The 17,022-nt window shown below is 37.0% G+C and overlaps 1 protein-coding gene across 2 annotated transcripts in view; it reads left to right on the forward strand.

Annotated features, from left to right (window-relative positions):
• The first annotated feature begins 7,420 nt into the window (after positions 1–7,420).
• Positions 7,421–17,022, forward strand: part of rftn2 (raftlin family member 2) — a 37,031-nt gene continuing 27,429 nt past the window's right edge. For both annotated transcript variants that reach the window (XR_001610308.1, XM_016286428.1), the window contains exons 1-2: positions 7,421–7,921; positions 16,280–16,460. Coding sequence is in view for 1 of the 2 variants with exons in the window: in XM_016286428.1 (XP_016141914.1) it covers positions 7,783–7,921; positions 16,280–16,460 (320 nt within the window). In the remaining variant the exon portion in view is untranslated. The remainder of the gene's footprint in view (positions 7,922–16,279; positions 16,461–17,022) is intronic.

Below are 17,022 nucleotides of genomic sequence, written 5' to 3' on the forward strand. Positions count from 1 at the left end.
GTTTGGTTAGACAAGAATGAGAAATGACACTGGCACAACCTCTTAGATCCGCTAAGCCCGCCCCTCGCGTCCGTAAAGCTCGTGATTGACGGGTGTAGTGACCAATCAGACATTCTGAATTTTCACAAACTTTAAACGCTCGTCTTTCAAAGAGGAGGAGCCAATGCGTATGAGCTTCAGGAATGTTACTCATTTGAGTTTACCAGATGTTTGAGAGAAATTAAGCTTGGGGTATCACTTTTCCGAAGGGGGGGGGTCCGGTTCGATTCAAAATAGAGTGAGACATGTTAAAGAGTTGTTTTTACGTGACAAGCAAAAAAAAAAAAATCCAAAACCTTGAAAAACAAACAATGTATCAAAATATAAATTAAACTAAACAGCAGGGTTATTATATTTAACTAAAAATAACACCATAAAAAATCCATTACTTGAAATAAAATAAACGTTTACTTATATATAAAAATACATAATATATTATATATATATATATATATATATATATATATATTATATATAAAAAACCTACACTTGTTAAGGCAACGTTTCTCATTTTTATTAACTTGATGTAGGCTAGTAAAATAACAAAACTGAAATAAAATGAATAGAAATTATATAGAGACAACTTTGACTACAATCAAAATGAAAACGTAAAAACATATAAAAATAAACACTATTCAAAACATTACACTTCTAAGCAGATACATGAATAATAAAAAAGTAAATGTAAAGTAAAATAAAATACATACTTCATAAAACAAAAATTCATACTTAATGGCATACTTAATCTTCATAAATATTAACAAAAAATAACAATAAACACACACACACACACACACACATATATATATATATATATATATATATATATATATATATATAAATCAATGAAAACCAAGTATACTGGCAGTCTCTGAGTCTCTAAAGGTTAAAATGTGATTTTAATATTTGTCAATGACCGTCCCTGACAAAATAAGTGTCTTTCAAATCCTTATAGCAGCTATAGCATATGCTATATGAATATTTCCACTATTAGATGTTGCCTATTTGTTGAAGACAGGCAGGACCACACTGACATGAGGCCTTTAACACTTAAATGAGGAATGTAATCCTAAATGATATCTGGACTGTCCTCTGTGTGCCTGATGTGTGTGTAGAACACATGACAAAGGCATGTGAATATGGTTCAGAAAACTCACAGAGAAATGTAGATTAAAAAAACATTGTGAAAACCTTGTGATGAGCCAATTGCTCATGAGGGCTTGCTCAAGATGCGAGTCCTCTGTGAAAAGTAGACAGAACCCGAGGGTCATTAGCATAGGGCTAAGAACTCTAACACCTCTCTGCAGCTTTTTCCCTTGCGTCAGGTTGTCATGGTTAAACTAAACCCTCTGTATGGAAGGGTGTCATTAAAAAGAGCTCTAATATGCACTTTAAGGCTGATTAGTGTTTTAACATCATACTTTACTTTGCCACACCTTAAATGTTTAGCACACTGGGTGGTAAAGGAAGGTTATGAAATGGAAACGTTGGACAAGAAATACAAGTGTGTAAAAATGGAGTTTGTTTTAGTCAGCCTGTTCAGCCAAAAGTAGACATTGGTGTAAGATGTTGAATGTGTGTGTGTGTGTGTGTGTGTCTGAGTTAACAGGGGCAAAGAGGTTTGAAAACTAAATCTTCCCATTTCAAAGCAAGTTTACACCCAACTCCACAACTTTTGCCACATTCTATTTATGTTACCTCTTAGAAAATGTGGCAGTGTCCATTTAATATGAATTAGCCTTCTGAGCAAAATATATGGAGTATTTCTGTGAAAAAAGCTTAATATTCTCAATCAGCAACAAAGTTTGTTGTAACAAAGTATCTGTTTTTCTGTCATTTGTTTAAATTGTAGAACCAGGTTAACACAGCAAAATGATATGAATAAGGTTAGATTTGTGTCCACTATAATAACTGAAATGTATGTGCATGCATATCTTGAAATATTCCAAAACATACAGTAGTATTCACGGAAGTGTGATCATAAATAGTTTTTAAATAGCCCTCATGTGTATCACGCCCTCAAGTGTCTGACGTGAAGTACTACAACGATATAAGAACCTTAACATTAACTACGTCAAACGTCAGTAAGAAAATAGCATACAGAGTTTACTTTGAAAATATGGCTCATCTTATATGCTTCTGTGATTTAGGATCCCTAAATAAATTGTTTACCCAGTAGCTGTCTTGTAAACTACGTTTAAAATGTTTCAATGTTTTTTACTTTATGTAAGTGAATTGTATTAAAGCAAAAGGAGCCCCTACCAAGTATTGAGTACATGTACAGTAAATGAACATACTTTCCAGAAGGCCAACAATTCACTAAAAATGTTTTTTTTATTGGTCTTATGAAGTATTCTAATTTGTTGAGATTGTGAATTGGTGGGTTTTTGTTAAATGTGAGCCAAAATCATCACAATTAAAAGAACCAAAGACTTAAACTACTTCAGTCTGTGTGCATTGAATTTATTTAATACACAAGTTTCACAATTTGAGTTGAATTACTGAAATAAATGAACTTTTCCACGACATTCTAATTTATTGAGATGCACCTGTAGACTCAAGAGCTTGTTATTGCCCGAGAGCGCAAGCGAGTGTGAGAGGTGACAGATGTGTGTCAGGGTCGTGTTGCTCTTATCTCAGCGTCCTTCACTCCTCAGCTCCCTGGTCGGTGTAGAACGAGAAAACAGCATGTCCAGGGAGTATTTGTATCACAAGTATTTTATTGCTTCAATTGTATTTAAAAAAAAAAAAAAAAGTCAAAATCAAATGTTCAGTTTTTATGAGAGGTTTTGAACAAAAGTGCTCAATGCACTTTTAGAAGGTTGAAAAGTTTTTTGAAGGCCACATTATCTGAAACAATCTTTATTGTATTATTGCTTCTTATCATTTAAAATGTTTCAACACAGAATCTTAGTTTCTATCAGCACTGTTTATTTCCGTCTGTCATTTCCATCTGCACTCTACATCTCTTCACATTCAAAACTGAATTGCTTTTCTCGTGTTGGATCAAAGTGTTTAAAACGCTCTCAAGAGCTTCACTGAAAGTAATGAAAAGAGTAGGGTCATCTGGTTACAAACACTTACAGTTTTACAAGATTTTCACAATTTAAAAACTTTAAATTTGCATTATTGTGTTTATAACATGTTTATAACTTTATGCTCATATATATATATATATATATATATATATATAATACAAATTTAGCTTATAACTTTGTTTGAACAGGTGTTTCTAGTCAGTTTCAAGTCACGTTATAGAATTTTCATCCCTGCTTTACATTGTCAAAGTGAAATAATAAAGTTATTCATATGAATTATGGTTTGGGAATGAAAAACGACTACTACATCCCATTCTTTAATAAAGTAATTATTAAATATTACAAATGTATATATATATATATAATTTGATTATGTATTTATATATACAGTATATACATACACAAACACACACATTCTTTTTATTATTAATAATAATTTATTTGAATTATTTATCACAGTCAGAGTACCACTCTCTAGTAAATGTGTCATCTTACTGACCAGGATGAGTGGAAAAGATTCACAACAAATTCTATTACACAATGAGATGAGTGAAAATTCTAACAGACATGTTTAGAATGACTTTTTGTACCTTTGTATTGAACGCTAGATGGCGCTGTGTCACAAGTATTGAAGAAGAGACTTGTAGCGTTCATTTACAAAACTGATTTGCCTATTCATGAGGCCAACAGTTTAATGGCCTTTGTGTCCTTAAAAAAGTCCTGTTTGAATTAGCATTTTCTGAATGATGAATCAGAGCTAAGCAACCTTAATATTTACTTGTATTATTTCTTGGCAGATTGTTTCTCAATAGTATTAATAATTAGTTTTAGAGATAATGGGGAGAGTTTAACATTTTGTCTTCATTTCAAAATAGTCTACAGCCACCTCAGTAGGGTAGTTGCCATGTCTTGATATAGTGACTTCACTCGTGTAGCTCATTTTTGATTGGTAACGACTCACAATACTCAGTTTCCCTTATATTTTGTAGATCAGTCCTTTTAAATTTCGCCACAAGATGGAATAAGATACAATTCCATCATTAAATCAAACACAAATAAGTGTCAGTTTGAAATAGCCTAAATGTTGAAATCAAACCCTCCATCCATACATTTTCAAAACCGTTTTTCCTATGCTAGGACTCAAACCACAGGGGCCTGCATGTTGTGAGGTGACAGTGCTTTGTGCTGCTCTAATGTTGAAAATGATTGTAAAAAGATACAATTGATTCTCATCAGATATGATCTCACTGGAGCTCAGGAATAGATAAATAGGCCGCATTGAGTCCGGATTATGTGTCAGAGTGATTGATGTAGGCCAGTTTAATCTCACAGGAATAGAGGTGGGATTATAAAGTGGAGTGATGTGTATCAGATGACGATGTCTGTATTCATTTTGAGATGAAAATGTGGAGACAGATGAGAAATGAATAGTGAGTGTGATTTTTGGAAAAACTAATTGAAAATAAATAATCAGTGTAAGTGTTTAACATTTGCATACAGTTTTGTGGCAGTTTAACTACCTACCGTATGTTTGTTTCCTTCCTACAGGCATGGGTTTCCTTCCCAGTGTCCTCTGGGTGTGGTCTCAGAATGACAGCGGTTTCCGGTCTAGGACCCAGACTTGGTTTTTCAGTGTTATTTCTGAGCACTGACTAAGAAGCACACGGGCAGACAGATGTGTGGCCTACTGTCGAGATTGAAACTGATGTTTCTGAGCCTGGCATGATAGATACAGTTGGGATGTTCTTTAATTTCTGTGAAAGATTAACAAATACTATATAATTCCAATTTTGGATTTGGCTCTTATAATCTATAAATGCATCAGATGTCTGTTGTTTTACAGGGCAACCCAAGGCCACATAATCTAAAAAGAATTACAGGAAATTTGACACAAACATGTTTTCGAAGGATCAATTTGGGAAAACTATGGAAACTAATCCCTAATCATAACTATTGTGTTCTGAATGGCAAGAGCCAAAACAATAAAGCGGCACACAAAGTCACTAAAATGAGCTGCTTTCAAAAATATGCCGCTTTGTGGCTGGTTACTGAGATTGTTGTTCAGCATGGTGCTCACAGCCAGCAGGTGGGCATTGTTTTCAGCTGTAAGTTTGACAGCTGGTACAGTAGCAAAGTAGAAGCTACTTTGGTAGTTTCATGTTTTGTTTTGTTTTTTTGTTCCGCTTTAGCCTGGGTGAAGTCTGACTCACTCACAGCTGTGTAAAAATAGAGCCACATAATAAAGACATTGAATGATTTGAGTTGTGTCTCTTAGCTTTCCTCTGCTCCCCCCATTTGGAGGCCTCCTTCCTTCCTTCTCTCTCTTTTGTTCTATTTTATTAACAAAATGCTCTTATTTGTTAATGTAAGAGAAAAGGTACTATCTTTGTTTTCTAGCCACAGTGGTGCATGTCTGTTTGCTCTTTAGCCGTATGCTACTTCTAAAATGCACAACCAAGATCCAGATGCCCTGTAAACGCCCCTACATTAGGCCAACATTACAGCTGCAGACATACAGTAAGGCCCACGTGTGACACAACATCTCAATCCCACAAGTCTGTAGTAACTGAAATTCTGAAAGTCAATGGTATAATATACAATAACACTTCAAAAAAACACATCTGATCACTGGCTGTGTTACTGGTTTAAGGAAGGTATAGCATAACAGCTCCGAAATAGATGGAATGGGTTAAATGAATGCCCAAGTGATTAGTAAATTACAGGTGCATCTCAATAAATTAGAATGTCGAGGAAAAGTTCATTTATTTCAGTAATTCAACTCAAATTGTGAAACTCGTGTATTAAATAAATTCAATGCACACAGACTGAAGTAGTTTAAGTCTTTGGTTCTTTTAATTGTGATGATTTTGGCTCACATTTAACAAAAACCCACCAATTCACTATCTCAACAAATTAGAATATGGTGACATGCCAATCAGCTAATCAACTCAAAACACCTGCAAAGGTTTCCTGAGCCTTCAAAATGGTCTCTCAGTTTGGTTCACTAGGCTACACAATCATGGGGAAGACTGCTTATCTGACAGTTGTCCAGAAGACAATCATTGACACCCTTCACAAGGAGGGTAAGCCACAAAGATTCATTGCCAAAGAAGCTGGCTGTTCACAGAGTGCTGTATCCAAGCATGTTAACAGAAAGTTGAGTAGAAGGAAAAAGTGTGGAAGAAAAAGATGCACAACCAACCGAGAGCACCAAAAGTTGGTTAAATGACCATGGTGTTGGTGTGCTTGACTGGCCAGCAAACTCACCAGACCTGAACCCCATAGAGAATCTATGGGGTATTGTCAAGAGGAAAATGAGAAACAAGAGACCAAAAAATGCAGATGAGCTGAAGGCCACTGTCAAAGAAACCTGGGCTTCCATACCACCTCAGCATGCCACAAACTGATCACCTCCATGCCACGCCGAATTGAGGCAGTAATTAAAGCAAAAGGAGCCCCTACCAAGTATTGAGTACATGTACAGTAAATGAAGATACTTTCCAGAAGGCCAACAATTCACTAAAAATGTTTTTTTTATTGGTCTTATGAAGTATTCTAATTTGTTGAGATAGTGAATTGGTGGGTTTTTGTTAAATGTGAGCCAAAATCATCACAGTTAAATACACTGTATTATTTATTTAATACACGAGTTTCACAATTTGAGTTGAATTACTGAAATAAATGAACTTTTCCATGACATTCTAATTTATTGAGATGCACCTGTAAGTATTTTAGACGTAAATTTTTGAAAATTCCCTCTTGCTCTGGCTCATACATATAATTTTCTACTCAGCTCCTCAAATTTTGTATGGCCAACAAGTTTAGCCTACCACTTATTTGAACAGCTGTTTCTAGTGCTACAGTCTTCAGTTAATGTGGTTTTAAGTCACTTTATAGAATTTCCATCCCTGCATAACACCGTGCCAGAAAGTGACCTGAAAGTTATTTGCTTCATTGCTGGTTTTGGTAGGAATTTTCCGCCATGAATCATTGTTGGGGGGTGTAAAAATGACTATTACATCCCATTCTTTAATAAAACAATTATTAAAGATTAAAATGAAAATAAAGGTGTTTTAATAGGTGTTAGGGTTGTCTTTTTTCTTTCTTAATCTCCATATCTCAAAGTATTAATTTGTGTAATACGAATTTGAAAAATGTCCCAAAAACATTAGGAGTCAGTTACCAAAATAACTAAAAGGAACAATAGTAGTACGTTGTCTGTCTGCTGTGTAAACATTTATAATTTATACACACCCCTCCTCCTGTTTAATATTCAGCCCCGCCCTGTTAATCGGTTTCCTTCGCCACGCCCGCTCATTAATTTCAACATGATTCCAGCCCACTACAACTTTTGCTTTATTATTTCGCGGCCACATAGGGAGACTGAATGAGATGTGGTTTTCTGATTGAGATTTTAATGAAGATAATCTGGATTTCTTTATTGCACAACTTCAGAGAGTATTTCATTCTTTTAGTCTCATAAAGACCTCGCAGAAGGATTTGGTGATCTTTGCTTGACTTAAGCCGTTTCCTTAAACGGGATCGGACACACGGCACGTCAATCTCGGTTCAGTGTCACTCCCAAAGGATTAAGTTGTTGGAATATGGAGCAAACCCACTAAGCACGGGAGCGGGAGTCCTCTGAGTGCGTGGCCGAGTGGGTCGCCCCGTGTCCGGCCTTGCGTGTGCTGGAGAGCCCGCAAATATGGGATGTGGATTAAGGAAATTGGAGGACCCGGAGGACAGCAGCCCGGGAAAAATCTACTCCACTTTAAAGAGACCACAGGTCGAGTCCAAAACAGACTCCGTGTACGAGTATGTGCTGCTGGACTTCAGTTTGGAAGGTACAGATCAGTGCAGTAAACAGAAATTTGTATGTGATACCCGCTTACAAAAAAATCCATCAAAATACCAGTTAAGTTATTTTTACTAGGCTATAATGAAACTGCGTTAACTCGTTATTAGTTAACTGTTACAAAATAAACTAAACAACTGACAACTGTTCTGAAAGTTTTTTTTTAGAGTACTAACAATAACTGCAAGTATGTTTTTTTTTTTTATTTAAATTTATTTATTTATTTGCAGAAGATTGCTTAGCTTGGTACATTTTCATTTTGTAAGGGTGTAATGAATAAGAGCTCCAGTTGTTTATTCGGCTGTTTCTCAAAACTTAGCAAGCTGCCTGGCTAGAAAGCAATGGCACGTGCCAATAATGGACAAAAATGCTGCCTAGGTAGGCAGCTCACTATGGTTTGAGCCAATGCCATGTTTTTACTTTCAAACTTGTGGCATGATGAATCTTGGCATGTGTGTCCTGGAGTGTGTGAGCTTATACCGTTTTACCCAGCAACAGCGCCAGAGCTTCATCACATGTGGAAATAGGTCAGGAGGTTTTTCCCTCTATTAACGACGCCGCACAGACTCTGTTCCACAAGATGACATTCAGTCATGCTCACTTCCTCTGTGTAGCAGTTTCCACTATCTCGAATATTCTTGGTTTGAAGGGACCATGCGCAGTCTACTTTGTACTGCCCAGTGCCCATATCCATCGTTTTTGGAATGTATAGTATATTACAGTACAGTATAAAATATAGTGATGTGTAAATTTGCTTGGAGGAGAAGCGGATTGTTTGAAAATTGGTGCGGGTTTCTGTTGCGAACCAGCCTTGAGAGAGAAATGAAAAACCCCGTAGTAACCTGTCCTGGAGTGATTATTTAACACTGTTAGCATGGAGAGGAAACATCAGTCGCTTCGCTCCACTCCACTTTACGGAGCTTCAGATATTTCAGTCTGTGTGTTGAAACTGAAAAATATACAAGCTGTACAATATACAATACAATATAACTCGTCAAAATTCGTTTTACATGTAAATTACTTCATATTCACTTTTGTTTACTGATATCCTGAGATACAAAGCTGCTGAATGCAGATAGGCTGGTGTTCAGTAGCTATATGGGATTCTTGTTGGTCTGATATTTCCTAAACGACTAAAATATAATTTTATGATGGGAAATGAGATGTAGTCTACAGTTTTCCAGTTTAAAAGAAAACTGTACTTTATTTGTTTTGAATGCCATGCAGCTATTTTCATGGCAAAAATACTTGTTGTAACATTTAAAAACGATGTAAGACCCATTTTCCTTAAAATTGCAAGACAACATTTGGATTAACTTGATTAAAAACCTATAGCCCCAGTTTCACAGACAAGGCTTAAAATATGTCAGTGCCATTGTTTTGTCTCAAGATGCATGCCAGTAATGTTTTTTTAATAAGTAATTTTAATAAAAGCTGCTTAAATATTCTAATTTAACTAAGGCCTAGTCCTGGCTTAAGATAAGCTCTGTCTGTGAAACTGGGCCATAATATTTCAACATAGAACATTTTTCTAGAAACAGAGGACTAGAAATATTACAACCCAATAGAATATTTCGCATTTGTCCTGATAGTTAATCGTATCTCCTGAAAGTGTCCTGTCCTGCATAGTATGAAAATGACTCTTAACGGTTATTAAAAGAAAAGTACTTATTGTCCAAACAACAGGCTTGAATAATTTAAACAAATTTAAGCACTCATTCCATTCCGATGATGACCACGTGTTTCTGACACATACATTTAGAGTAGGTTTCAGATCAAATCTGGGACGAGTATGGGGCACTTTTCTGTAGATAATGCTTCTTTGACAGCAACAGAATACAATAGAAATGTAGTATAGAAAAATGTAGGCAAAATTATATACATATCTAGTTGGTAACACGCATTTAAAATTACCGTTTTGTGATGGTAGTGTAGATATGTTCAGTATCCAGGGTAGTACTTGGAATGTGAAGTGTTTTTACAGGGTCACGTGTCTCCACCTGCCCAGGACTCAAATCAATCACTTTAGAAAATTAAGAGGCTAACTATTTGCTGCCTAAAAATGACCTACAGTGGAGATCAAAATTAGAGAACAACCTAAATTTTCCTAAATTTTAAGGTCACTGATTAGTCCTATTTGAAGTTGTCCTAACAGGAGTAGAAGGGCAGGTTTTTTTAAGCATATTTCATAAATTGTACTCTGAAGCACAGTATAAAAAACTTAAATGAGATATTTGAAAAAGAAATTAGAGAACACTTACAGATATATCCAAGTTATTGGTGTTAATCTGGTACCTGGTGCTAATTTCCTTAATTATATGACAATCCCTATTTAACTGGCAGCTTTCCTCTAATTTTCACTGAGATTGCAAGATGGTGAGCCTCTCTAAGGTGACTGAAACCCTGCAACAGCAGGTTGTCCAGATGAAAGCCAAAGGGTTGACCCTTTCAGCCTCTGCAAGAGAAGTTGTTCGTTCCAAATCTGTGATTTCTTGAATATTGCAGCTTTACAATGATTCTAATTCATTCAGTTTCCCCAAAAAGGTTGGTCATCCACGTAAAACAAGAAGACATGATAATGCGGAGGCTCTCAGTGGCCAATCGGTTCAACACTGCAGCTGGAATTGCTCACCAGTTTAGTGCTGAACAGGATAAGGATCTGCCGCAGTATGTTGGCGAGAAGTCTGACTGAAAGCATTCTCTGCAGTGACCAAGCCTCTCATCAGCAGAAAGAATCAAAAGGCTAGGCTCACCTTTGCTGAGGAGCATGTTGTGTGGAGAGAGGAGAACTGGTCCAAAGTTCACTTTTGTGATGAAAGCAAGTTTAATTTATTTGGGTCAGATGGGGAACATTTTGTTTGGCGTCAAACTTGGGAAAGACTGAACCCCAAGTGTGTGAAGAAGGTGGAGGAGGAAGTGTCATCGTTTGGGGGATGTTTTCTGCAGCAGGAGTTGGGCCTCTTATAGAGCTACATGGCAGGGTGAATAGGGGTTATGCGCAACAAACTTCCGTGTTCTGTTAACCTGGTCTCGCCACTTCTGGTTCAAGTGTTTTGCTTGTGCTTCGTTAAATATGAAGCAGTTTTACTCAAGATGCCTTCAAAGTAGATTCCAAAGATTATCATAACCAATGTCCATCACATATGCGGACTGATATCTAAAAGTTTTTATTTTTATTCTCTTCACGAACATTTATATAAAAAAAATTTAATAAAACGTCAACAATAAAAACAGCTAGCTAGTTTAACTGATTATCTTAAGAGTCCATAGATATCGCTATTATTTATTGCGGCTGTTAGCACATTCTCCAACAAGCGGAATCGATGAGACCTGTTTTCCGGGTGACGTTCGACATATACCCTATGCAAATGTTTATCAGAAACGTCTTCAGCAACATGCAGTTCCTTCCCTGCAAGCATCTTCCAATCAAGTCATCGTTACAAAGTCATGAAAGCACTATCGTGGAGTTTTTCTTTTGATATTTGAGCAAATGGGAATGCAAAAAATATATTTGTGGTACTCTCCCATTCACTGCTATTCAAGTTAACCCAACTATGACAACTTCCGCTGCCCGGAAATGTGAAAAAGGTCCATTGCGTGTCCAGGAACGCAGTGGAATATTCTGGTCTACTTTCTCAGGTTTGGTTCCAGTACCATTGCATAAATGCAAAAAAGACTAGTAGACCATATGCCTAACAATAAATATTCAATAACGTGTGTCCACGAAAGAGTTTTCAGCCAGGTGAAAAAATGTCAGACGCTCTTCTTAAAACAACCAGCTGGTGGCGCTTATACGCTTTGGTGGCACAGCGTTTTTTCCAGCTGATACGCTTTAGTTGCTATGATTTTGAATATCCACGGCGGCAACGTATTGGCCTACTAGTATCTCATTTTTAAAAATTGTACTAAATATAAAAAAGCAGTAGGCTAACCAGTGATATTGACTTCTCCATTGTTGTTGGCAGACGTTGTACAAGTAGGATGGATGGTCGCTATTTGTCCCACCCGTCCTCTATTTGCGGCTGGGTAAATAACAAGCGGCAACCTCCTGCTCTCTCTCGTGAAACCAACACGGAAGTGACTAAAACTGCAATTCATCGACTGGCTGCTAGAGGCTGGCTCCAAAATGTAGTCAGTCCCATAGACTCCCCATGTTAGAATTTAATAGAAATATGTGGGGGGGGTGGGGGGGTTATGTATATAATTTTTTTTAATTTAATTTTCTTTTTTTTTCCTTTCCTCTTTTTTCATTCAAAGTACTGCCCACACTCCAGTCCAGTAGGTGGCGGTAAATGCACCTTTAAGTTGGTTTGCCAACCGCCAATAAAATTTAAAGAAGAAAATTTTATGCCGCCTTTGCAGGCATGAACCTTAGTTTGGCATGTACACCTATTTCTATCTAAAAACCATGGTAGGGCTGATCATGAAGTTGGTACAGACTTTATATGGCTTGCAAGAAATACCACAGCTGTTGTATTTTGCATACTTCATGCATAGACTCTTACTTGTCTTGCAACTCATGTCAGGACATGCCTCTTTCTACTCTGAAGAACTTGTGCAATGGGAAGTTGGCATTGAAGTTACAGGTTCTTCATGGTCCCATAGATGGCATTAAATAACCTTTATTTTTAAGAGTGCTGTTATTGTGTTTCCAGCAGTGTTCACCGTGGACTGTTTTGTCAAATAACCTTAGAAGTCTTGATTGTTGTACAAGAGGATTTGCAAAGCTACATGTGAAGGATCTTCTTCAAAATGGTAAAAGGTGTTCATGACTTGGGTGTTGGGAATGTCCAAGGTTTGGTGCACTCCATATGCGTGGCTCTCTTGGATAGTCAATATGTGTATTGATGAGAGGAGGTTAACTTTTGATCTTGTATTAAAGTCATATCATTAAAAAAATTAATTTTTCTCTTGTTTATTTTTTAGAAATATAAGAATTTGACATGTAAAATACTGTAATGTTCACTGCCCAAACCCCCCAAAAAGACAATTTATTGATATTAAAATGCAAAAACGTCATCTGTTCATTTCTAAATGATTTTGATCCATGTTTATGAACTTGCTTGATGTTTAATTTGGGAAGTTAGTTGTAGAAAGCCAGCTGTTCTTGTTGCAGAGGCAGACAGAATTACAACTAGTGGCCTTAATCTCTACTTTGGACCAGTTTCACTGCAGCAAAGAAAAAAAAGGGATTAGCTTCAGTAATGTCTCAGTTTAGCCTTAAATCACCACTTGACAGACCTTCAGCAATTGTCCTGTCCAATAAGGAAACATTGTTCACCCACAAAAAAAATCATCAATCTCACCCTCATATCTCCCCAAGTGAAGATGAGTATATGATGACAATTACAATTTTTGGGTAAACTACTCATTTAAATGATAGTATTCAACATAGTATTCAACCTGGTATATAGTCAGAGCATTGAATTGAAAATATTTGATTCAATTCAATTTTATACTAATCCATTGAGAAAATCCTCTTGCTCCATGTGGGGGTATGTTGGTGTAATCTCCTTTTTGGTTAATCTCGTACTGGCGTGCTAGTGGATTTGAGACAAATAATTTTCCTGATATATGTAGCATATTACATTTTTAGGAACAATTACAACTGGGGTCTGAATGTCCAGTTGATGCAGTTTAAGTTTATAAATTAAACTGCATCAACTGGACTTTACCTTGGATGATTATCAGGTTGACACATTGCTTGTGATTGAAATGAACTGCTATGACCTTGCAATATTCCATGTGGGGGTATGTTGGTGTAATCTCCTTTTTGGTTAATCTCGTACTGGCGTGCTAGTGGATTTGAGACAAATTATTTTCCTGATATATGTAGCATATTACATTTTTAGGAACAATTACAACTGGGGTCTGAATGTCCAGTTGATGCAGTTTAATTTTATAAATTAAACTGCATCAACTGGACTTTACCTTGGATGATTATCAGGTTGACACATTGCTTGTGATTGAAATGAACTGCTATGACCTTGCAATATTTTACAGGGTGAAAACATTTCTGGGGTCTCTCTCTCTCTCTCTCTCACTCAAAAAGGAAAGGAACAATATTTTGCATTATGAAAATGAATCTTGTTTTTAGGACCATAACTATCTATTGCATTGAATTGCAACATTATTTTTTTGATGGAAGTTAAGCACAAAAATACTACCAAGATGTATAAATATACTTTCATAAAAAAAATCCTATAAGAAAATGGTATTATTTTCCTTAATGCAAGCACAACATAAAAATCTTTTGGAAAATTTGCCCACTTTGTCATTTGCCACCTTTTCTTTACACTCTCAAACTGTTCATGCACAAGACAAGACAACTTTTTTTTTTCTACCCTAAACCCTATCTGGGTCATAAAACATCCCATAAATTCCTTCACTTCCTTTTTCTCCTTCTCTTATATCCCAGTCTGTCTGTTTCTCATTTTCCCTCTGAAGCCTTTACACCTTCAGACTCTTCTTTTTCTTTTTCTTTTTCTACTTCATGTCTTTTCACGCCTTTTTTCTTTTTATTCATCCATATTCTTGATTCTCCTCTTTTAAACGCGCGCGCGCGCACACACACACACACACACACACACGGTCTCTCTGGAGAACAGAGGCCTCTGTGTGAGTTGACAGGGGGGGGTTTCAAGGGTTTGGGACAAATTGCTGGCCATTCCAGGGTCCATATATTTGTGAATAATCCACCGCTTTTCTTGGCCCCTGAGGACCATTGTGTCTTTGACGCTTCTCTGAAGCTCAGGTGTGGGGGACGGGCATGCATACATGCCTGTCAAAGCCCTTTATTGGCCACGGACTGCTGGGATGGTACAACTTTCAGGTAGCTGCTAAATCAGACTTGGAGAGTCAAAAACTCATTCTCCCGTTTACCATTTTGAGGATGAGTTTACAGGGAGAAGATATTTGGTCTGGGTTTTCTCAGACTAAAATTCTGTTTGCTGGTCTGCCCCAGTGTGGGAACCAAAAGACTGAATGTTTGTGCGAGTATGTTTGTGTTGTGTGTGTGGTGGAATGTTGTGTTTGTGAGGCTGAGGGTGTGTGGCGTGGGGCCAGCCCACCCTGTGAACAGCAGCTCTTTGTGGACACAGGAAGTGTGTTGGGGGTTGGGGGAGAGGAGGGAGACGTCAGGGTGATCTTCTGTCGGAGGCTGAAGACAGGAGAAAGAAGCCAACTAAACGGTAGCACGCTATCAAAGAGCTGCTTAGAAACTTAACATAGGCTCTGTTCCAACACCTAGTGGGCGGTCTTGCTGTTTGCTGCCTACATAGACAGCATCCTAAGTGGAATGGAATCTGGAAATGTAATGCTGTTCATGGGCAGCTACTACTAAACTAATTTTTGATTATTATATTTGATCACTACTTCTAGGTGTTTAATGATTTTGATTCAATAAAACTGATATTTTCACATTGTTAATTGTTAACAATTTTCAGCTTTTATTCAGCAAGGATGCTTTAAATTTATTCAAAGTGACAGTCAAGGCATTTGTAATGTTACAAAATAATATATTAAATAAATGCTGTTCTTTTGAGCTTTCTTTTTTATCTTAAGAATCCTGGAAAATTGTATCATAGATTCCACAAAAATATTATAACGGTTGATAATAATAAATGTTACTTATTAGAATGATTTCTGAAGGATCATATGACACTGAAAACTGGAGTAATGGCTGCTGAAAATGTGTGCAATCACAGAAATAAATTACATTTTAAAATATATTTTAAACCGAAAACGTTTATTTTAAATGGTAATATTTCATAACACAATTTTTTCCTGTATTTCTGGTCAAATAAATATAGCCTTTTTTGAGCAAAAGTGACTTCTTTAAATAAACATTTAAAAGTCTTACTTATTCACACTTTTGAGCTATAGTGTACATGCTGTTTAGAGAACAAAATATAGTATAATCAGTGATGAACCGTTAGGCTCAGATGGGCTTCTTGTGTATGATATATGATGTATATTGTAAATTAAAATGGGTGCTTTATCAAGATTGCGTCATCAATCTGATTGGTTGTCTTTACACAATTTTCAGGAGTGCAAAAAAGTTATCCAATTTCAAATATCCAGTTTCATGTTTACCCACCCTAAAAGTCACATGGCGTTCATGGTGATTGGTCGCTTTACATGTCAATCAAATGACCACTTGGTGTCTAAATGGGCAGTTCTTGGCCAAAAGAAGCTATGAAAAGCAATGCACATAATCAAAAGTCTGGATGTGTGAGACAACCTGTAGCTTCATAATATTTTCATTGTTTTAATTATATTAGCTTAGCTTATATGGTGGTTTCCCCTGAGTGTATTGTAAGTTTTAGTTGTGCTGTGTTCTGCACAGGCAGTCGGCCTACAGTACAGTATCTGTCCTCGCTGTGCGAGCTGCCCCATGCCCTGCAGTCCTACTACACCCAGGGCTACGTACTGGCCGCCCTGCATCCCATCATCCTCTCAGTGGGCCGGACCCGCTTCCTGCCCTGCAGCCTGCTGTACCGGGCCATTCTGGTCCGCCCACGATCCAGGTAATGTTCACCATGACAAGGACTCCGTACCTCACCTTTGCAGCCCCTATTCTGTACCCCAATACCCCCTGACCAGCTTCTTCCAATAAATAATTAGCTTTTAATGAGTCAGCATGAATATTTAATGAGATTATAGTGGGAGGTCAGACAGTCTAGCTGGAGTGGGCAGGGCTTGTGTGAAGTCATATTGGGGTACTGATGTGGGTTAAATTTAAGTTAAAAGAAGCCCCTGACAACAGTGTAGTTTTCAGCAACCAATGAGAACCTGCAAAGAAGCAGTGGAGGAACAGGACAGGCTCGTTTCGACTATGACACTGTAAATTATTCAAAAGTAAGGTCTGGGACAGTTGTAGTATGTTAATAGTGTTGTAGTGTGAAAAACCTTAAGGTGTGTAATGCCAAGTCCTGTGAATACTATTTGATTGATGTCTGAATCCAGTGAGCATAAGCTTGAATGCACTTTTAAGCAGAGACAATGGAAACCTGCAAAAAGCTGCTTTCTCAGGCATATCCACATTTATTGTTTGCTTGACTTTCTATCTATTAAGATGCCTCCATCTGT

This window comes from Sinocyclocheilus grahami, unplaced genomic scaffold (genome assembly GCF_001515645.1).
Source record: "Sinocyclocheilus grahami isolate Dianchi unplaced genomic scaffold, SAMN03320097.WGS_v1.1 scaffold209.1, whole genome shotgun sequence".
Taxonomy (NCBI): Eukaryota; Metazoa; Chordata; class Actinopteri; order Cypriniformes; family Cyprinidae; genus Sinocyclocheilus; species Sinocyclocheilus grahami.